We start from the raw sequence: 23372 nt of genomic DNA on the forward strand, positions 1-23372 counted from the left end.
GCACCAGCCCTCTGAAAGAGCTCCCTATCCCCGTAACCCCACCTAACCTGCACATCTTTGGACTGTGGGAGGAAACACACACATACAAGGGGAGGGGGAGGGAGAACGTGCAAACTCCACACAGTCACCCGAGACAGGAATTGAACAAAGGCTATGGGGCCAAGTGCTGGCAAATGGGATGAGGGAGCCAGGTCAGGCGTCTCATGCATCGGTGCAGACTTGATTCTGTGATTCTGAAAATTCCGGTTGGGAAAAGGAGCCAAGGTGGGGAAGAAGGAGTTGAGATGGGCAAATCGGGTGCGACCTGATTGAAGTGCTCGCACGGGTTTGAGGGGCTGAATGGCCTCCGTTCCCAAGACAGACTAGAGTGCAAAGTGGAGATATCAACCCCCTCTAACACCCAAACACTGACTGTACTCACCTTGGTAAGCCGGAAGGCCGAACAGATTGTCGTCTGTCACCAGGAATCCCTTCCCATCGGGACAGAGGGAGTGAAACTCGGCTGGAAGGAGAGAGAGAGAGACACGGGAATGAACCAACAGATTAGACCACAGGCCAGGGACAAAAACCCAGTCGGACACAGTGCTTCTGTGCATCGTCACCCTGGAAAAGGAAATGAACGACAATCACTATAGAGTCCAGGAATGAGATCGAGAATCTGGTGAACTGGTGCGACGACAATAATCTCTCCCTCAATGTCAACAAAACGAAGGAAATTGTCATCGACTTCAGGACGCGTAGTGGAGAACATGCCCCTGTCTACATCAATGGGAACGAAGTAGAAAGGGTCGCGAGCTTCAAGTTTTTAGGTGTACAGATCACCAACAGCCTGTCCTGGTCCCCCCCATGCCGACACTATAGTTAAGAAAGCCCACCAACGACTCTACTTTCTCAGAAGACTAAGGAAATTTAGCATGTCAGCTACGACCCTCACCAACTTCTACAGACGCACCATAGAAAACATTCTTTCTGGTTGTATCACAGCTTGGTATGGGGCCTGCTCTGCCCAAAACCGCAGGAAACTACAAAAGGTCGTGAATGTAGCCCAGTCCGTCACGCAAACCGGCCTCCCATCCATCGACTCTGTCTACAATTCCCGCTGCCTCGGGGAAAGGCAGCCAGCATAATTAAGGACCCCACGCACCCCGGACATACTCTCTTCCACCTTCTTCCGTCAGGAAAACGATACCAAAGTTTGAGGTCACGTACCATCCGACTCAAGAACAGCTTCTTCCCTGCTGCCATCAGACTTTTGACTGGACCCACCTCGTGTTAAGTTGATCTTTTCTCTACACCCTAGCTATGGCTGTAACATTATATTCTGCAGTCTCTCCTTCCTTCCCTATGTACGGTATGTGTTGTCTGCAAGAAACAATACTTTTCACTGTATACTAATACACGTGACAATAAATCAAATCAAAAATTTGCAAAGAGGTTTCAAAGCACTGGGGAAGTGGGGCTAGTAAAAGTTGGCAAGGATTCGATTCATGTTATCTTGCGATTTTAAAATGGGACATCACCACCTGCAAGCTTCCCCCTCCGAGCCGCTCGCCATCCCGACTCGGAAATATATCGGCCGCTCCTTCACGGTGGCTGGCGTCACAATCCTGGGAACTCCCTCCCTAACAGCACTGTGGGTGTACCTACACCACACGGGACTGCCACGGGTTCAAGAAGGAAGCTGACCACCACCTTCCCAGGATGGCCCAGCTGGAGAAGCCCGCATCCCCTTAAACTGTATGGTGTCTAGATACAGACCAACCACAATCTGACTGAAGACCGAACACATTGGAGGCTGACCGGACGTCTCTTGCTCCTGATGTAATAGACTCAAGGGGCCGAATGGCCTCCTAGCGAGCCTAAGTAACAGGCTTGAATGGCCACCTCCTGCGAGTCCAGCTGATGAGAGACGGCGTTGGTCGGACAATGGGTGGTCCATGTGTGCCGCAGTCCCTCTCTCTATCGTCCGAGTCCCAACATCTTGGGTTCTGGTCCCAAGCCAGCCAGCTGAGCACGGAATCCAGGCCGACACTCCCAGTGCCGGAGGGGGGGGGGGCCATTATCTCTGGGACCTTTCTGTGCCTAAATTGGTTGCCAAGTTTCCTCCATTGCCACGCCTACACTCGACAAAGCAATAATATAAAAATGGGGGAGCACTCGCTGGAAGGGGAAAGTGGGAGGAAGAGTTGGGAGAGGGTATGGAGGAGGGGTTCTGGTGTGAGGTGCTCCGGAGAGTGAATGCCTCCACCTCGTGCGCGAGGTTGGGGCTGATACAGCTGAAGGTGGTATATAAGAGCGCACCTCACAAGGGTGAGGATGAGCCGGCTCTTTGAGGGGGGTAGAAGATGTGTGAAAGTTGGGGGGGGGGGCAAACCATGTTCATATGCACCACATTCATATGCCACGTTCATATCTTTTGGTCCTGTCCAAAACTGGAGGATTACTGGAAGGAGGTTTTTAGGGTAATCTCTAAAGTGGTACACGTGAAACTGGACCCGGGCCCTCGGGAGGCCATATTCGGGGTGTCGGACCAGCCGGGGTTGGAAACTGGCGCGGAGGCAGATGTTGTAGCCTTCGCCTCGTTGATCGCCCGAAGGCGGATCCTGTTGGGATGGAGAGCAGCCTCTCCACCCTGTGCCCTGGCGTGGCGGGGGGACCTGCTGGAATTCTTAAATCTTGAGACGGTTAAGTTTGAACTGAGGGGAAGGATGGCGGGGTTCTACAATTCATGGGCATTATTCATTAGGCACTTTCGAGAATTGGATTACATATAATAGGGGGGGGGGGGGGCTGGGAGGGTTGGGGAGGGGGGCTGTATGTATTAACGGTGACTATGGGCGATTCCTTTTTGTCATTTGTTTGTGTGAACATGCGGGCCAATGTTTGGGGGTTTGGTGGGAGGATGGGATCGTTGTTATTGATATGGGGATTGACATTACATTCGTTACTGATTATTGTTTATTGTTGGTGGGTGAAAATTTGGGAGATAATGTGAAAAAGGAGAATGAAAATATTTCTAAAATAAATAATAATTAAAAATGGGGGAGGCGGTGGTATTGTCTATATCCTTACTAACTTGTCGGGCATGGGCATTCGCCTGGTGCCCAGTCCAGACCTAGAGCAGGCTGCAGCAGTGTGTCAGATGTCACCCCCCCACCACCCCCTTACCCCCTCATGGACACCCACGTAGAAGGGCCGCTCGTTTGCCTATCCCGATGTTCCCCAATTCAGCCTGAGACTCTTACCTGTACTGTACACAGGGCACGGGTAAACCTCACAGTGATCCCCCCAGCCCGCCCCGAGGGAGCAGCAACACTCCTCCTTGGTGATGTTGGTCGCAAGGACGCTGTTGCAGAATATCGTGTCGTCAAGGCTGAGGTAGCACTCCTTCTTGTCTTCGGGTCTCTCGGGCTCTGTGGACCAACAGAAAGGAAACCCCAGGTGGTGAAACGCTCGCCTACGACGCATCAATAACCCGACGTGACCCGAAGGAATTGAGCTGCCCCGCCGGAACACTGGATTCTCACCGGAGAATCCCAGCCTATAATTCCACACGGCAAATTATTTGGTTCTCATTGTGCGCTTATTAAATCGATAAATGGATCGGAAGCTTCATTCCCCTATTGTGCGGTCCACACCATAACCCAGCTTGTCGCTGACGGCGACGCCTCCCTGCGACGTCAGAACCTACCTTCGCAGGAGTACGTGTCCAGCGACAGGACGTAGCCCGCGTCACAGACGCAGGAGAACGACCCGTCCGTGTTCTCGCAGGCACCATTCGGGTAGCACAGGGAGCGGTTCAAGGCGCATTCGTCAATATCTGTCCAACGAGAAGAAGAGGGGAATTGAGGAGAAGTGTCCTGAGCCAGAAAGAGGGGGCGAATGTGGAGCTCGTCCCAAGGGGGGAGGGGGGGGGGGTGACCAAATACATGCCTTTACAGTTACGGAGAGGTTCAAAAGGATAGGTTTCACTTGCGGGACAGACCAAACTACTCCAGGCATCTCTTATCCGAAAACCGAAACATTCTAAAGTCCACACTGTTGTTCGAGCGCCGACGTAACGTCACGAGTGGGAAATAGATCAGAGAGTGGGGTATATCAGTGAGTGTTACTGTGAGGGGTGTGGGGTATATCAGTGAGTGTTACTGTGAGGGGTGTGGGGTATATCAGAGAGTGTTACAGTGAGGGGTGTGGGGTATATCAGTGAGTGTTACTGTGAGGGGTGTGGGGTATAGCAGAGAGTGTTACAGTGAGGGGTATGGGGTATATCAGTGAGTGTTACAGTGAGGGGTGTGGGGTATATCAGAGAGTGCTACAGTGAGGGGTGTGGGGTATATCAGAGTGTTACAGTGAGGGGTGTGGGGTATATCAGAGTGTTACAGTGAGGGGTGTGGGGTATATCAGAGAGTGTTACAGTGAGGGGTGTGGGCTATATCAGAGAGTGTTACAGTGAGGGGTACATCAGAGAGTGTTACAGTGAGGGGTGTGGGGTGTATCAGAGAGTGTTACAGTGAGGAGTGTGGGGTGTATCAGAGAGTGTTACAGTGAGGGGTGTGGGGTTTATCAGAGAATGTTACAGTGAGGGGTGTGGAGTATATCAGAGAGTGTTACAGTGCGCGATGTTGAGTATATCAGAGAGTGTTACAGTGAGGGGTGTGGGGTATATCAGAGAGTGTTACAGTGAGGGGTGTGGGGTATATCAGAGAGTGTTACAGTGAGGGGTGTGGGGTATATCAGAGAGTGTTACAGTGAGGGGTGTGGGGCATATCAGAGTGTGTTACAGTGCGCGATGTTGAGTATATCAGAGAGTGTTACCGTGAGGGGTGTGGGGTATATCAGAGTGTGTTACAGTGCGCGATGTGGGGTATATCAGAGAGTGTTACAGTGAGGGGTGTGGGGTATATCAGAGAGTGTTACAGTGAGGGGTGTGGGGTATATCAGAGAGTGTTACAGTGAGGGGTGTGGGGTATACCAGAGAGTGTTACAGTGAGGGGTGTGGGGCATATCAGAGTGTGTTACAGTGAGGGGTGTGGGGCATATCAGAGTGTGTTACAGTGAGGGGTGTGGGGTATATCAGAGAGTGTTACAGTGAGGGGTGTGGGGTATATCAGAGAGTGTTACAGTGCGCGATGTGGGGTATATCAGAGAGTGTTACAGTGAGGGGTGTGGGGTATATCAGAGAGTGTTACAGTGAGGGGTGGGGTTTATCAGAGAGTGTTACAGTGAGAGGTGTGGGGTATATCAGAGAGTGTTACAGTGAGGGATGTGGAGTATATCAGAGTGTGTTACAGTGAGGGGTGTGGGGTATATCAGAGAGTGTTACAGTGAGGGGTGTGGGGTATATCAGAGAGTGTTACAGTGAGGGGTGTGGGGTATATCAGAGAGTGTTACAGTGAGGGGTGTGGGGCATATCAGAGTGTGTTACAGTGCGCGATGTTGAGTATATCAGAGAGTGTTACCGTGAGGGGTGTGGGGTATATCAGAGTGTGTTACAGTGCGCGATGTGGGGTAAATCAGAGAGTGTTACAGTGAGGGGTGTGGGGTATATCAGAGAGTGTTACAGTGAGGAGTGTGGGGTATATCAGAGAGTGTTACAGTGAGGAGTGGGGTTTATCAGAGAGTGTTACAGTGAGGGGTGTGGGGCATATCAGAGAGTGTTACAGTGAGGGGTGTGGGGCATATCAGAGAGTTGCAGTGAGGTGTGGGGTATATCAGAGTGTTGCAGTGAGGGGTGTGGGGTGTATCAGAGTGTTGCAGTGAGGGGTGTGGTGTGTGTCAGAGAGTGGTACAGTGATGGGTGTGGAAGTGTAGAGGTCGTCGCCGGCAGTATTTGCTCTTTGGACACATTTAAGTCATTCTGTCCATCTGCTATCACCTTTACACCGAGTGCCGTCGAACAGTTGAAATCCCTGGTGGCACTGACATGTGTAGGATCCGGGCATGTTGACACATTCTCCATTGTTGCAGGCACCCGCTACCTCTAAGCACTCATTGTTATCTGCGTGAGAGGCCAAATGTTAGCTCAAAAAAGAAAAAAGAAACACAGGACCTCCGCCCAGTGATATAACACTCCATGCTCTAAGTGTTGTCTTAAATCAAGCATTAGACAGCAGGAAACGGGAACCGATTACCTGTGTTTTATATCTGGAATTCTGGCATTAAAAGATAAAATTGGAGCCTAATCTTTACATATTGTTGTAAGGTTTTATTTACAGAGATACATATTACATGCATACGCCTCCTAACTCACAACAATTTCTGTCTCTTACTATTTATAGGAGCACAATTGAATCCCGCAGCTAACAACCACCACAGGCATACAATTAAAAGTGCAATTTAACTTTTTACACCTCGCCTCCCACAGCCCACACAGATAATCAGAAGTGGAGGAAAGTTACCTTCACAGGAGGTTTGGCGATTGGACAGACGATAGCCAGGGTGACAGCGGCACTGGAAGGACCCCTCTGTGTTAAAACAGCGGCCATTGGCACACAGCCGCCCCTCGCTGCACTCGTTAATATCTAAAGCGAGGAACCAGGAGGCAAATCAGTTGGAGATTAAAGATAGCGGGAATAATGCTGGACACCATGGTGTGTTACAGAGAGGTCCCAGTGGGAGAGCCCATACTCAGCAGACAAATACAGGCCCAAGAGTGAGGCCTGTTACTTAGAGACGGACACAGGCCCCACATTGAGGCCTGTGCGTACCGGCCTCCCCAAACAGGCACCGGAATGTGGCGACTAGGGGCTAAGTAAATTAATTGAAGCCTACTTGTGACAATAAGCGATTATTATTATTATTATGGGCCCCACAGTGAGGCCTGTTAGTCAAAGATGGACATAGGCTCCAGAGTGAGGTTTGTTAATGAGAGACAGGAACAGGCCCCAGAGAGAGGCCTGTACTCAAAAGACATTCACAGGTCCCAGAGTGAGGCCTGTTAGTTAGAGACGGACACAGGACCCACAGTGAGGCCTGTTAGAGACGGGCACATGCTCCACAGTGAGGCCTGTTTGTTAGAGACGGGCACATGCTCCACAGTGAGGCCTGTTGTTAGAGACGGACACAAGCCCCACAATGAGGCCTGTTGTTAGAGATGAACACAGGCCCCACAGTGAGGCCTGTTAGTTAGAGACGGACACAGGCCCAACAGTGAGGCCTGTTACTCAAAGAGAAACACAGGTCCCAGAGTGAGGCCTGTTAGTTAGAGACGGACACACGCCCAACAGTGAGGCCTGTTACTCAAAGAGAAACACAGGTCCCAGAGTGAGGCCTGTTACACAGATGGACATATGCCCAGAGTGAAGCCTGTTACAGTGAAGCCTGTTACTCAGAGACAGACCGAACAGTGAGGCTCGTTAGTTAGAGACGGACACACGCCCAACAGTGAGGCCTGTTGCTCAAAGACAGACACAGGCCCCACAGTGAGGCCTGTTACTGAGAGACAGACACAGGCCCCAGAGAGAGGCCTGTTACACAGATGGACATATGCCCAGAGTGAAGCCTGTTAAAGTGAGGCCTATTACTCGGAGACAGACACAGGCCCCACAGTGAGGCCTGTTACTCCGAGACGGATACAGACTCAGAGTGAAGCCTGGTAGTCACGGGACAAACACAGGCCTCAAAGTGAGGCCTGATACGTTGAGATGAACTGCAGCCCCATTATGGGGCCTGTTACCACAGAGAGCAGTGAAAGTTTGGGTTACCTAGACAGCTCTTTCCATCAGGTGCTGGTTTAAAGCCTTTGCTGCAGGTGCAACTGTATGAGCCTTTTGTATTGATGCATTTTCCATTTATACAGAAGGATCTGTCTAAGCATTCGTCAACGTCTGAGAAGAAAAAGATAGAGTGTCAGGGTACCCTGTAAAAACTAAGACATCAAAGAGGGAACCACAGCGAACCTGTGCTATCCCTGTCCTGGGAATGTTTGATGGGGACAGTGTAGAGGGAGCTTTACTCTGTATCTAACCCCGTGCTGTACCTGTCCTGGGAGTGTTTGATGGGGACAGTGTAGAGGGAGCTTTACTCTGTATCTAACCCCGTGCTGTACCTGTCCTGGGAGTGTTTGATGGGGACAGTGTAGAGGAAGCTTTACTCCGTATCTAACCCCGTGCATTACCTGTCCTGGGAGTGTTTGATGGGGACAGTGTAGAGGGAGCTTTACTCTGTATCTAACCCCCGTGCTGTACCTGTCCTGGGAGTGTTTGATGGGGACCGTGTAGAGGGAGCTTTACTCTGTATCTAACCCCGTGCTGTCCCTGTCCTGGGAGTGTTTGATGGGGACAGTGTCGAGGGAGCTTTACTCTGTATCTAACCCCGTGCTGTACCTGTCCTGGGAGTGTTTAATGGGGACAGTGTACAGGGAGCTTTACTCTGTATCTAACCCCGTGCTGTACCTGTCCTGGGAGTGTTTGATGGGGACAGTGTAGAGGGAGCTTTACTCTGTATCTAACCCCGTGCTGTACCTGTCCTGGGGGTGTTTGATGGGGACAGTGTAGAGGGAGCTTTACTCTGTATCTAACCCCGTGCTGTACCTGTCCTGGGAGTGTTTGATGGGGACAGTGTAGAGGGAGCTTTACTCTGTGTTTAACCTGTCCTGGGAGTGTTTGATGGGGACAGTGTAGAGGGAGCTTTACTCTGTATCTAACCCCCGTGCTGTACCTGTCCTGGGAGTGTTTGATGGGGACCGTGTAGAGGGAGCTTTACTCTGTATCTAACCCCGTGCTGTACCTGTCCTGGGAGTGTTTGATGGGGACAGTGCAGAGGGAGCTTTACTCTGTATCTAACCCCGTGCTGTACCTGTCCTGGGAGTGTTTGATGGGGACAGTGCAGAGGCAGTCACCCCCCCCCCCCCACCGAAGCGATGCCCGTGCCTACGGGGCGGGCTGTTTCTCACCATAGCACTCCCCGGCCTGACTCCGGTATCCCTCCGGACAGGGAACACACTCGTACGTCCCTGGCTTGTTTTTGCATTTCCCCCGCAGGCAGGCGTTCACATTGTGGCATTCGTTGATATCTGGGAATCGGAGAAGGCAGCGTCAGCGCAACATAGAAACCAGAGGAGCAACCTCGCAGAGAACAGCAGCGAAATCCTGCACCTCTCCCCCTCTGTACACATGCGCGTCTGTGTGTACACGCATGTGTGTGTGTATGGTACACATCCGAGAGCTGATACTGGGCCACACACAGACATTACAGTACCAAAAATGACCATGTGAACATCTGTATTAGGGGCAGGTGTGTGGCCTTTCGGCCGCTTGAGCCTGCTCACCCATTCAATACGGATGGTAAGAGTTTCAGAGATTCACGGCCCTCGGAGAGAAAACGTTTCTCCTCATCCCCGCCTGAAATGGGAGACCCCCTTATTTATAAACCGTGTCTCTCTCCCCCCCGCCCCGGTCAGGTCTCTCCCCTAGGGGGAAACATCCGCTCAGCAGCCACCCCGTCAAGCCCCTCTCAGGGTCCCAGACATTTCAATAAGATCACCTCTCAATCTTCTAAACTCCGATGAGGTACAGGCCCATTCTGCCCAAACTTTCTTCGTCCGACACACCCACCGCCGCCCCTCCCATCCCAAGAATCAGCTGACTGAACCGTTGCTGAAATGCTTTGAATGCATTCATGTCCTTTCTTCAACCAGGAGGCCAAAACTGTACACTGTGCTCCAGATGTGGCCTCCCCAAAACCCTTTACACTGTGCTCCAGATGTGGCCTCCCCAAAACCCTGTACACTGTGCTCCAGATGTGGCCTCCCCAAAACCCTGTACACTGTGCTCCAGATGTGGCCTCCCCAAAACCCTGTACCCTGTGCTCCAGATGTGGTCCCACCGAAGCCCTAGGTGTGGTCCCAGTGAGACCCTGTACGCAGTACTCCAGATGTGGTCTCACCGAGACCCTGTACAATTGTGGCGAAACCCCGCTACGTTGATATTCCCTCTCCCCTCGCAACAAACACCAACATTCGAATTCCCAATCGCTGGCTGGGCTTGACCAAGTGTTTGTAACCTGGTGGATGGGGGGGGGGGGGGGGGATTGTTTAGCTGGTGCGTGTGTTACAGGTGGACAGGAACGGGCGTTCACGTCAGGGCCTGTGTCGTGGGTCGGATTGGGGATGCTGACTGAGTGAATGCAGTTGGTTGGGGGGGGGGGGGTGGGGGGAGGTATTCGAGGGTCCACTCCCCCTCCGAGGCGGGGTAGGGCTTGGCCGACGGCACGAGTTACCTTCGCATGCAGTCTTGTGGCTGACCAGGCGGTAGCCAGCGTGGCAGCGGCAGTAGAAGGACCCCTCGGTGTTTTGGCAGCGCCCGTTCGCGCACAGCCGGCCCTCGGCGCACTCGTTGACATCTGAAAAGGAGAGCGAGGGGGGGCGGTCAGTGGCCAGGGGGCAGCACCAGGCCGAGCGGGAATGGCCGTGGGACTACGGAGACGCAAGCTTACCCACGCAGATGCTGCCTTCTGGGATTTCGTGTAACTGGTAGCCTCGGTAACAGGCGCAGCTGTAGGTCCCAACAAAATTGACGCACTTTCCTTTTCTGGGCCCGCAGGGATTGTTGTCACATTCATTCAGATCTGAAAGAGAGAGAAGGATGTGACGGAAACCTTTGACCTTTATTAAAATGGCGGAGACACACACACACACCCCCCCCCCCCCCCCCCCCGTACATGAATTGAACAACCTGCTTTTAACTGGCACCTTGAACATGGTCCAATCGTTTGAAGGGGTCTTATCAGCAAAGACTTTGACCCCAACCAGAAGAGGAGTTACCAGGGGCAGGCAAACAACACCTCGGCCAAAGACTTTGGTTTTAAGGAGCGTCCTAAAGGACAGGAGAGAGAGAGACACGGGGAGGTTTAGGGAGTCGATTCCAGAGCTCGGGGGCCCCCCCAGGCAGCTGAATGCACGGCCGCCAATGGTGGAGCAATGGGAATCGGGGGTGCTCGAGAGGTCAGATTTGGAGGCGGGCAGAGATCTCCGAGGGTTGTAGGGGCTGGAGGAGGTTACAGAGATAGGGAGGGTTGTAGGGGCTGGAGGAGGTTACAGAGATAGGGAGGGTTGTGGGGACTGGAGGAGGTTACAGAGACAGGGAGGGCTGTAGGGGCTGGAGGAGGTTACAGAGATAGGGAGGGCTGTAGGGGCTGGAGGAGGTTACAGAGATAGGGAGGGTTGTAGGGACTGGAGGAGGTTACAGAGATAGGGGGGGGCTGGAGGAGGTTACAGAGATAGGGAGGGTTGTAGGGGCTGGAGGAGGTTACAGAGATAGGGAGGACTGGAGGGGATTACAGAGATAGGGAGGAGGGAGACCATTTGAACACGGGGGACAAGAAATTTAAAAATATAATGCTTTACTCTGCCCGGAACAGGTCAGCAAGCGAACAGGGAGTGAGGGACAAAGGGAACTTGATGCGAGTTAACAAAATGGTTAAGGGGCGGCACAGTGGTTAGCACTGATGCCTCACGCCACCTGAAGACCCGGGTTCAATCCTGGCCTCGGTTGACTGTCTGTGCGGAGTTTGCACTTCCCGTGTGTGCGTGGGTTTCCTCCGGGTGCTCCGGTTTCCTCCCACAGTCCAAGGATGTGCAGGTTAGGTGGATTGGCCAGGCTAAGTTGCCCCTTAGTGTCCAAATGTTAGGTGGGGGTACAGGGAGAGGGTGGGGGAGTAGACCTAGGTCGGGTCCTCTTTCGGAGGGTCGGTGCAGACTCGATGGGCCGAATTGCCTCCCTCAGCACTGTCGGATTCTATTCTACGATTCGCCTTACCCACACATTTTTTGATCTCGCTGTGGAGCTGGTAGCCAAGATGACAAGCACAGGTGTAACCGGATGGATCATGGACACACACACCATGTCCGCAGATACCCTGATCCACTTTACACGTGTCCATCTCTGAAAGACAAGATTGGAACATGAAAATAGACTTTCAATAGTACTCTCCATTTTTATTTCACCACTCACCTACTCGTACCTCCCCTCTATCTCGGTAACTTCCTCCAGCCCCTACAACCCTCCCTATCTCTGTAACCTCCTCCAGCCCCTACAACCCTCCCTATCTCTGTAACCCCCTTCAACCCTCCCTATCTCTGTAATGTCCTCCAGACCCTACAACTCTGCGTTTCTCCAACTCCGGGCTCTCGAGCATCCTCCCCATTCCTATCGCTTCGCCATTGCCGGCCTGCTGGATTGGGGCAGGGGACTCTAAGCTCAGGAATTCCCTCCCTGAACCTTTCCGCCCTCTCTCCCTATCTCTCTCTCTCTCTCGCCCCTTGGGACTGCTCCGCATTCAACTAGCTCATAGCTGTTCCTCTACCTCATTGTCATCTCCCTGCTCAGTCCACATATCCCTCGATATCCTTAATAACGAGGAACCTATCGATCTCAGTCTTGAACAGACTCACTGACTGAGCCCATCATGCTCCATGACGGGAATTGCAGAGATTCACAGCCCTCGAAGTGAAGAAAAACAGAAGGCGCAGCCTCTATGACTGAGCTGAGCTTTTGGTGGTATCTCCGTAACCTCCTCCAGACCCTACAAGGGGGCACTGAAGGAGCAGGAATCGGCCACACATTATGGATTGCTTCACAGCTCCAGGGTCCCAGGTTCGATTCCGGCTTGGGTCACTGTCTGTGCGGAGTCTGCGCGTCCTCCCCGTGTGTGCGTGGGTTTCCTCCGGGTGCTCCGGTTTCCTCCCACAGTCCAAAGATGTGCAGGTTAGGTGGATGGGCCGCGATAAATTGCCCTTAGTGTCCAAAATTGCCCTTCGTGTTGGGTGGGGTTACTGGGTTATGGGGATAGGGTGGAGTTGTTGACCTTGGGTAGGGTGCTCTTTCCAAGAGCCGGTGCAGACTCGATGGGCCGAATGGCCCCCTTCTGCACTGTAAATTCTATGATACAATGCATGTGTCGATGTCAGATAGTCTGTCTTCGGGGCTTTATAAGATGATGACGGGATTAGGTTGGGATCTAGTTGCTTGGCTATGTCACTCGGTGTCGGAGTGCAGCGTGTGCACCTTGTGACGCACAGGGTAATGCGAAAAGTGGGGGTCAGGCAGGCTGGAGAGCGGAGGAGGGCATGTCTGCCATAATTCGTTTGGGTCGAATGCGCACAGTTCGGGGTCTGGCCACCAGGTGGCAGTGACCCACTCGACAACAACATCAGAGGCCAGAATCTTTCGCAATCAGTGATTCACTTGAACAAACCTTTATTTCTCGGAAGCAAAACAGATTAGGTCATAATCCCTCCATTATGGGAAGAATCTGGCGCACAGAACCTGGATGCTGTGAGTGCAGGCCCCGAATTTACATCTTAACGTGACCCGTTATTCAACTGCCCGGTTTGGCTTCATGGGTCAGCTGCCGAGGCCCCCAACGCCACTCCAGGCCTTAATCTGGGCGGGTAACTGCAGTGCAGTGATGAGGGAGTGCTGCACTGCCAGAGCTGCTGTCTGTCAAAGGCAACATTGGACCGAGACCCTTGTCTGCACACAGAGCCCGATAATTAGAAAGACGTCTATATTATTGGGAGGAGGGCAGGGTGGCGCAACAGCAAGTGCCTGGATCCCAGCTGAGCCAACAACTGGAAAGTACGAGGAATTAATGCATCACTAGCACCTGGATTGATCACACGCTTCAGGCTCAGGCGCTTGAATTCAGATTTATTGAGAAACAAGATTACGCAGAAGGTGGGGGAAAATGGCAGATTCGTAATATTTTAGCAGAATTGGGAGGGGAGTGAGGCCATGGGTGGGGGGGGGGGGGGGGGGGGGGAACGACTTGAACTTGAGGAGAGGTTTGTAAGATCACAGCTCTGCCACTCTTCCGAGGCAATATAGATCAGTGAGCACTGGAGTGGGTCAAAGGGGAAACAGAATTTGGTGGCGGGTTAGGTCACGGGGGAATCTGAGGTTTGAATGAGCAGGTACTTCCTGGTTCTTGCACCTCTCGGTTTGACACTGGTACACCTTCACGTACCAACGCATCCTCAACAGAAATACAGCAATAGGTCAATTCATCGTAATCAGGAGCAAGACCTTTGACTCCCACTGTTGAGACACCATCCATCTTATAGTAACATATAAAATTATGAAGGGAATAGATAGGATAGATGCGGGCAGGTTGTTTCCACTGGCGGGTGAAAGCAGAACTAGGGGGCATAGCCTCAAAATAAGGGGAAGTAGATTTAGGACTGAGTTTAGGAGGAACTTCTTCACCCAAAGGGTTGTGAATCTATGGAATTCCTTGCCCAGTGAAGCAGTTGAGGCTCCTTCATTAGATGTTTTTAAGATAAAGATAGCTAGTTTTTTGAAGAATAAAGGGATTAAGGGTTATGGTGTTCGGGCCGGAAAGTGGAGCCGAGTCCACAAAAGATCAGCCATGATCTCATTGAATGGCGGAGCAGGCTCGAGGGGCCAGATGGCCTACTCCTGCTCCTAGTTCTTATAACACCTTGTCCATAAATTACTGAAGGTTAGCATGCAGGTGCAGCAAGCGATTAGGAAGGCTGAAGATTTGAGAACCGGGGTAGTGAGGTCTTGCCTCAATTGCGTAGGAGCTTGGTCAGACCGCACCTGGAGTACTGGGAGCAGTTTTAGTCCCCCTGACCAGAGAGGGAGTGGAACAAAGGTTCACCGGCCTTGTTCCGGCGATGGCGGGACTGCCTTATGAAGAGGGATTGGGCAAACTCGGCCTGTATTCCCGAGAGTTTTGACGAATGGGAGGTGATTTCATTGAAAGCTACAAAATGTATCAAGGAATTGACGGAGGGGAGGTACAGCTGTTTCCCCTGATCGGGGAAGTCTAGGACCAGGAGGCACAATTTCAAAATAATGGGGAGGCCAGATAGGACCGAGATGGGGAGAAATTTCTGCACACAGAGGCTTGTGAATCTTTGGAATTCTCGATCCCAGAGGGCAGTGGAAGCTCAGTCACGGAGTGTGTTTAAAGCAGAGATTGATAGATTTCTGATTCACCATAACGGAAAGGGTTATGGGTGTAATAGGCGGTGTCCGTTCAGCCACGATTGTATCGAATTGTGGAGCAGAATCGACGGGCTGAATGGCCCACTCCTGTTCCTCGGTTCCAATCCTTAACAAAACGACTGCTGTTTTGGGATAATGCAGAGAACTCGAGGGGGACACTAAATCTATCAGTGGCTTGGCTTGTGGGGGGAGGGGGGGGGCACATGCTCTACCTTCTGAATGAGAACCAGCAATGAAAGGGTTACCTACCGATAACCTGAGAGGGGCCAAACTCCATGGACTGCTCCGGGGGCAGCACCTTCACAGCAGGGGTCGTAGGTCGTGTTTCCAATTCTACTGGGTAGGCGGAAAGCAAGGAAGAGGTTTAATCGTGGCACTGGGACAGTCCCCATTTCACATCTCAACCAATACTGAGGGGATAGGATGGCGGTTAAATTATAATCTTGAATCCAGCTCAATCTAATCAGATCACAGTCTCATCGCTCTGCTCCCTGTAATTATCCAGAGTGTTTGATGGGGACACTGTAGAGGGAGCTTTACTCTGTATCTAACCCCGTGCTGTACCTGTGCTGGGAGTGTTTGATGGGGACAGTGTAGAGGGAGCCTTACTCTGTATCTAACCCCGTGCTGTACCTGTCCTGGGAGTGTTTGATGGGGACAGTGTAGAGGGAGCTTTACTCTGTATCTAACCCCGTGCTGTACCTGTCCTGGGAGTGTTTGATGGGGACAGTGTAGAGGGAGCTTTACTCTGTATCTAACCCCGTGCTGTACCTGTCCTGGGAGTGTTTGATGGGGACAGTGTCGAGAGAGCTTTACTCTGTATCTAACCCCGTGCTGTACCTGTCCTGGGAGTGTTTGATGGGGGACAGTGTAGAGGGAGCTTTACTCTGTGTCTAACCCCGTGCTGTACCTGTCCTGGGAGTGTTTGATGGGGACAGTGTAGAGGGAGCTTTACTCTCTATCTAACCCCGTGCTGTACCTGTGCTGGGAGTGTTTGATGGGGAGTGTAGAGGGAGCTTTACTCTGTATCTAACCCCGTGCTGTACCTGTGCTGGGAGTGTTTGATGGGGACAGTGTAGAGGGAGCTTTACTCTGTATCTAACCCCGTGCTGTACCTGTGCTGGGAGTGTTTGATGGGGACAGTGTAGAGGGAGCTTTACTCTGTATCTAACCCCGTGCTGTACCTGTCCTGGGAGTGTTTGATGGGGACAGTGTAGAGGGAGCTTTACTCTGTATCTAACCCCGTGCTGTACCTGTCCTGGGAGTGTTTGATGGGGACAGTGTAGAGGGAGCTTTACTCTGTATCTAACCCCGTGCTGTACCTGTCCTGGGAGTGTTTGATGGGGACAGTGTAGAGGGAGCTTTACTCTGTATCTAACCCCGTGCTGTACCTGTCCTGGGAGTGTTTGATGGGAACAGTGTAGAGGGAGCTTTACTCTGTATCTAACCCGCGCTGTACCTGTCCTGGGAGTGTTTGATGGGGACAGTGTAGAGGGAGCTTTACTCTGTATCTAACCCCGTGCTGTACCTGTCCTGGGAGTGTTGGATGGGGACAGTGTAGAGGGAGCTTTACTCTGTATCTAACCCCGTGCTGTACCTGTCCTGGGGGTGTTTGATGGGGACAGTGTAGAGGGAGCTTTACTCTGTATCTAACCCCGTGCTGTACCTGTCTTGGGAGTGTTTGATGGGGACAGTGTAGAGGGAGCTTTACTCTGTATCTAAGCCCGTGCTGTACCTGTCCTGGGAGTGTTTGATGGGGACAGTGCAGAGGGAGCTTTACTCTGTATCTAATCCCGTGCTGTTCCTGTCCTGGGAGTGTTTGATGGGGACAGTGCAGAGGGAGCTTTACTCTGTATCTAACCCCGTGCTGTACCTGTCCTGGGAGTGTTTGATGGGGACAGTGTAGAGGGAGCTTTACTCTGTATCTAACCCCGTGCTGTACCTGTCCTGGGAGTGTTTGATGGGGACAGTGTAGAGGGAGCTTTACTCTGTATCTAACCCCGTGCTGTACCTGTCCTGGGAGTGTTTGATGGGGACAGTGTAGAGGGAGCTTTACTCTGTATCTAACCCTGTGCTGTACCTGTCCTGGGAGTGTTTGATGGGGACAGTGTAGAGGGTGCTTTACTCTGTATCTAACCACATGCTGTACCTGTCCTGGGAGTGTTTGATGGGGGACAGTGTAGAGGGAGCTTTACTCTGTATCTAACCCCGTGCTGTACCTGTCCTGGGAGTGTTTGATGGGGACAGTGTAGAGGAAGCTTTACTCTGTATCTAACCCCGTGCTGTACCTGTCCTGGGAGTGTTTGATGGGGACAGTGTAGAGGGAGCTTTACTCTGTATCTAACCCTGTGCTGTACCTGTCCTGGGAGTGTTTGATGGGGACAGTGTAGAGGGTGCTTTACTCTGTATCTAACCACATGCTGTACCTGTCCTGGGAGTGTTTGATGGGGGACAGTGTAGAGGGAGCTTTACTCTGTATCTAACCCCGTGCTGTACCTGTCCTGGGAGTGTTTGATGGGGACAGTGTAGAGGGAGCTTTACTCTCTATCTAACCCCGTGCTGTACCTGTCCTGGGAGTGTTTGATGGGGACAGTGTAGAGGGAGCTTTACTCTGTATCTAGCCCCGTGCTGTACCTGTCCTGGGAGTGTTTGATGGGGACAGTGTAGAGGGAGCTTTACTCTGTATCTAACCCTGTGCTGTACCTGTCCTGGGAGTGTTTGATGGGGACAGTGTAGAGGGAGCTTTACTCTGTATCTAACCCCGTGCTGTACCTGTCCTGGGAGTGTTTGATGGGGGACAGTGTAGAGGGAGCTTTACTCTGTATCTAACCCCGTGCTGTACCTGTCCTGGGAGTGTTTGATGGGGGACAGTGTAGAGGGAGCTTTACTCTGTATCTAACCCCGTGCTGTGCCTGTGCTGGGAGTGTTTGATGGGGACAGTGTAGAGGGAGCTTTACTCTGTATCTAACCCCGTGCTGTGCCTGCCCTGGGAGTGTTTGATGGGGACAGTGTCGAGGGAGCTTTACTCTGTATCTAACCCCGTGCTGTACCTGTCCTGGGAGTGTTTGATGGGGACAGTGTAGAGGGAGCTTTACTCTGTATCTAACCCCGTGCTGTACCTGTCCTGGGAGTGTTTGATGGGGACAGTGTAGAGGGAGCTTTACTCTGTATCTAACCCCGTGCTGTACCTGTCCTGGGAGTGTTTGATGGGGGACAGTGTAGAGGGAGCTTTACTCTGTATCTAACCCCGTGCTGTACCTGTCCTGGGAGTGTTTGATGGGGGACAGTGTAGAGGGAGCTTTACTCTGTATCTAACCCCGTGCTGTGCCTGTCCTGGGAGTGTTTGATGGGGACAGTGTAGAGGGAGCTTTACTCTGTATCTAACCCCGTGCTGTGCCTGCCCTGGGAGTGTTTGATGGGGACAGTGTAGAGGGAGCTTTACTCTGTATCTAACCCCGTGCTGTACCTGTCCTGGGAGTGTTTGATGGGGACAGTGTAGAGGGAGCTTTACTCTGTATCTAACCCCGTGCTGTACCTGTCCTGGGAGTGTTTGATGGGGACAGTGTAGAGGGAGCTTTACTCTGTATCTAACCCCGTGCTGTACCTGTCCTGGGAGTGTTTGATGGGGACAGTGTAGAGGGAGCTTTACTCTGTATCTAACCCCGTGCTGTACCTGTCCTGGGAGTGTTTGATGGGGGACAGTGTAGAGGGAGCTTTACTCTGTATCTAACCCCGTGCTGTGCCTGTCCTGGGAGTGTTGGATGGCGACAGTGTAGAGGGAGCTTTACTCTGTATCTAACCCCGTGCTGTACCTGTCCTGGGAGTGTTTGATGGGGACAGTGTAGAGGGAGCTTTACTCTGTATCTAACCCCGTGCTGTACCTGTCCTGGGAGTGTTTGATGGGGACAGTGTAGAGGGAACTTTACTCTGTATCTAACCCCGTGCTGTACCTGTCCTGGGAGTGTTTGTTGGGCTGATGTTTCTGAAGTGGGATTGCTCGCTGGTTGCTGTGAGTTGCATTATTGTGGGTCAGCACAGTGATTCTCGCCTTCACATCCGTTGCCACCCTGGGGCTGGTATCTAAAATGGGCGTTTCCTACCCCAAGTACAAAGTTGCTGACGCCATTGCTGTTGCCTTGGTCGGGTTAGTTAACTGAGCATCGAGTGGAACCTGTAACCAGCTGACCCCAGTCCGCACCAGTATCTGCTACAACCAGGGACCTCCTCTATCCAGGTGACCCGCATCTGGCCGACGGCAATGTCCCGTCCCTCTCCTGTATCCCAGAATCCCAGCCTTTACCCGGAGGGGATTTCCGCTCTGTCCAACACCGAATGCTGCAGTCAAAACTCACCCGGAAATCTCGATGCAAATGGGATGAAAGTAGCTGCAAGTGCTTCCTCTCCGAGGCTGAAAGTAGGTAACTGGGCAGCGAGTGAAAAGAGAAGGAGATTCAGTTTATCAAGTAGGCACAAACTGATTTCCTCACCATCCATATCTCCAGTCACCGGCCCAGTCAATCACATTTCTCAAGAGCCCGTTTTGCACCTTCAACCTCACTCACTGAGCGTTTGCAGGTTGTCTGACAGTTGGGAGTTCACACTGCTACTGTCCACATTCCCAACGTTCCCAAACTCCTTCCCGTTCACTCCCACTGTCCACATTCCCAACGTTCCCAAACTCCTTCCCGTTCACTCCCACTGTCCACAATCCCAGTGGACCCAAACCACTTCCCGTTCACTCCCACTGTCCACAATCCCAATGGACCCAAACCCCTTCCCATTCACTCCCACTGTCCCCAATCCCAATGGACCCAAACCCCTTCCCGTTCACTCTCACTGTGCACAATCCAGATGGACCCAAACCCCTTCCCGTTCACTCCCACTGTCCACAATCCCAATGGACCCAAAGCCCTTCCCATTCACTCCCACTGTCCACAATCCCAATGGACCCAAACCCCTTCCCGTTCACTCCCACTGTCCACAATCCCAATGGACCCAAACCCCTTCCCATTCACTCCCACTATACACAATCCCAATGGGCCCAAATCCCTTCCCGTTCACTCCCACTGTCCACAATCCCAATGGACCCAAACCCCTTCCCGTTCACTCCCACTGTCCACAATCCCAATGGGCCAAACCCCTTCCCGTTCACTCCCACTGTACTCAATCCCAATGGACCCAAAGCCCTTCCCATTCACTCCCACTGTCCACAATCCCAATGGACCCAAACCCCTTCCCGTTCACTCCCACTGTCCACAATCCCAATGGACCCAAACCCCTTCCCATTCACTCCCACTATACACAATCCCAATGGGCCCAAATCCCTTCCCATTCACTCCCACTGTCCACAATCCCAATGGACCCAAACCCCTTCCCGTTCACTCCCACTGTCCACAATCCCAATGGGCCAAACCCCTTCCCGTTCACTCCCACTGTACGCAATCCCAATGGGCCCAAATCCCTTCCCATTCACTCTCACTGTCCACAATCCCAATGGACCCAAACCCCTTCCCGTTCACTCCCACTGTCCACAATCCCAATGGACCCAAACCCCTTCCCATTCACTCCCACTGTCCACAATCCCAATGGACCCAAACCCCTTCCCGTTCACTCCCACTGTCCACAATCCCAATGGACCGAAACCCCTTCCCATTCACTCCCACTGTCCACAATCCCAATGGTCCCAAACCCCTTCCCGTTGACTCCCACTGTGCACAATCCCAATGGACTCAAACCCCTTCCCATTCACTCCCACTGTCCACAATCCCAATGAACCCAAACCCCTTCCCATTCACTCCCACTGTCCACAATCCCAATGGACCCAAACCCCTTCCCGTTCACTCCCACTGTACACAATCCCAATGGACCCAAACCCCTTCCCGTTCACTCCCACTGTCCACAATCCCAATGGGCCAAACCTCTTCCCGTTCACTCCCACTGTACACAATCCCAATGGGCCCAAATCCCTTCCCATTCACTCCCACTGTCCACAATCCCAATGGACCCAAACCCCTTCCCATTCACTCCCACTGTCCACAATCCCAATGGACCCAAACCCCTTCCCGTTCACTCCCACTGTCCACAATCCCAATGGACCAAAACCCCTTCCCATTCACTCCCACTGTCCACAATCCCAATGGGCCAAACTCCTTCCCGTTGACTCCCACTGTCCACAATCCCAATGGGCCCAAATCCCTTCCCGTTCACTCCCACTGTCCACAATCCCAATGGACCCAAACCCCTTCCCGTTCACTCCCACTGTCCACAATCCCAATGGACCCATACCCCTTCCCATTCACTCTCACTGTGCACAATCCCGATGGACCCAAACCCCTTCCCGTTCACTCCCACTGTAAACAACACCAATGGACTCAAACCCCTTCCCATTCACTCCCACTGAACACAATCCCAATGGACCCATACCCCTTCCATTCACTCTTACTGTGCACAATCCCGATGGACCCAAACCCCTTCCCGTTCACTCCCACTGTCCACAATCCCAATGGACCCAAACCCCTTCCCGTTCACTCCCACTGTCCACAATCCCAATGGACCCAAACCCCTTCCCGTTCACTCCCACTGTCCACAATCCCAATGGACCCAAACCCCTTCCCGTTCACTCCCACTGTCCGCAATCCCAATGGACCCAAACCCCTTCCCGTTCACTCTCACTGTAAATAACCCCAATGGACCCAAACACTTTCCCATTCACTCCCACTGTCCACAATTCCAAGGTTCCCAAACTCCTTCCCGTTCACTCCCACTGTAAACAATCCCAACATTCCCAAACCCCTTCCCGTTCACTCCCACTGTCCACAATCCCAATGTTCCCAAACCTCTTCCCATTCACTCCCGCTGTCCACAATCCCAATGTTCCCAAACCTCTTCCCATTCACTCCCGCTGTCCACAATCCCAATGTTCCCAAACCCCTTCCCATTCACTCCCGCTGTACACAATCACTCGCTCATAAAAAAGTTTGCCCTCATATTGCTTTTGCATCTTTTACTAATGACTGTAAATCTGCACCCTCTTGTAATTATTTGGAATATGAGAGAGAAGGTAGAGAGATGGGGTGCTCAAGGGAGACTGAATGAAGGATATAGAGAAAGATTAGACAAGAAGAACGATAAATAAAATCCAAGTTTCAGATTAATAGCAAATTTGCTGAAACTTTAATTAACCCTTCTGTTTCCATGGGAACACAGAGGTTACCAGCTTGTTATAATTGGAGTCTCCTTGGTCTGGATTGTATTTCTGGCTGCAGCTCTGGATGGTTGACTGATTGGCCATCCTGACGCAAAGACTCGGGAGAGTTTAACAAGTAAGAGAGTTTCTACTTACCAACGCGATCGTGGAAGCTGTGAAGATAAAGGAGAGAAACTGTTACTACAAGCTAGAGACAGGCATAGATACCACAGGCTAAAGACAGGCATAGTTACTACAAGCTAGAGACAGGCATAGTTACTACAGGCATAGTTACTACAGGCTAGAGACAGGCATAGTTACTACAGGCTAGAGACAGGCATAGTTACTACAGGCTAGTGACAGGCATAGTTACTACAGGCTAGAGACAGGCATAGTTACTACAAGCTAGAGACAGGCATAGATACCACAGGCTAAAGACAGGCATAGTTACTATAAGCTAGAGACAGGCATAGTTACTACAGGCTAGAGACAGGCATAGTTACTACAGGCTAGTGACAGGCATAGTTACTATAAGCTAGAGACAGGCATAGTTACTACAGGCTAGAGACAGGCATAGTTACTACAGGCTAGTGACAGGCATAGTTACTATAAGCTAGAGACAGGCATAGTTACTACAGGCTAGTGACAGGCATAGTTACTACAGGCTAGTGACAGGCATAGTTACTACAGGCTAGTGACAGGCATAGTTACTACAGGCTAGAGACAGGCATAGTTACTACAGGCTAGTGACAGGCATAGTTACTACAGGCTAGAGACAGGCATAGTTACTACAGGCTAGTGACAGGCATAGTTACTACAGGCTAGAGACAGGCATAGTCACTTGAGGCTCAAGACAGGCATACATACTACAGGCTCGAGACAGGCATAGATACTACAGACTAGAGATAGACATACATACTACCGGCTGGAGACAGGCATAGTTATTACAGACTAGGGACAGGCATAGTTACTACAGGCGAGAGACAGGCATAGTTCCTACAGGCTGGAGACAGGCATAGTTACTACAGCCTAGAGAACAGCATAGATACTACAGGCTAAAGACAGGCATAGTTACCACAGGCTAGAAACGGGCATTGTCACTACAAGCGAGAGACGGGCATGATTACTGGCTAGAGGCAGGCATAATCACTACAGACTAGAGACAAGCATAGCTACTACAGGCTCGAGACTGGCATAGAGGCAGGCATTGTTCT

The 23372-nt window shown here is 51.9% G+C and overlaps 1 protein-coding gene across 1 annotated transcript in view; it reads right to left on the reverse strand.

Moving 5' to 3' along the window:
* Window positions 1–23372, reverse strand: part of ltbp3 (latent transforming growth factor beta binding protein 3) — a 167474-nt gene that overhangs the window by 7198 nt on the left and 136904 nt on the right. The window contains 13 exon segments of the mRNA XM_072489380.1: window positions 422–502; window positions 3246–3413; window positions 3692–3820; window positions 5876–5998; window positions 6399–6521; window positions 7704–7826; window positions 8894–9013; window positions 10219–10341; window positions 10435–10566; window positions 11757–11882; window positions 15222–15308; window positions 19325–19394; window positions 22315–22331. Coding sequence (XP_072345481.1) covers window positions 422–502; window positions 3246–3413; window positions 3692–3820; window positions 5876–5998; window positions 6399–6521; window positions 7704–7826; window positions 8894–9013; window positions 10219–10341; window positions 10435–10566; window positions 11757–11882; window positions 15222–15308; window positions 19325–19394; window positions 22315–22331 — 1422 coding nt within the window.

The sequence above is a fragment of the Scyliorhinus torazame genome, chromosome 24 (assembly GCF_047496885.1).
Source record: "Scyliorhinus torazame isolate Kashiwa2021f chromosome 24, sScyTor2.1, whole genome shotgun sequence".
Lineage (NCBI taxonomy): Eukaryota > Metazoa > Chordata > Chondrichthyes > Carcharhiniformes > Scyliorhinidae > Scyliorhinus > Scyliorhinus torazame.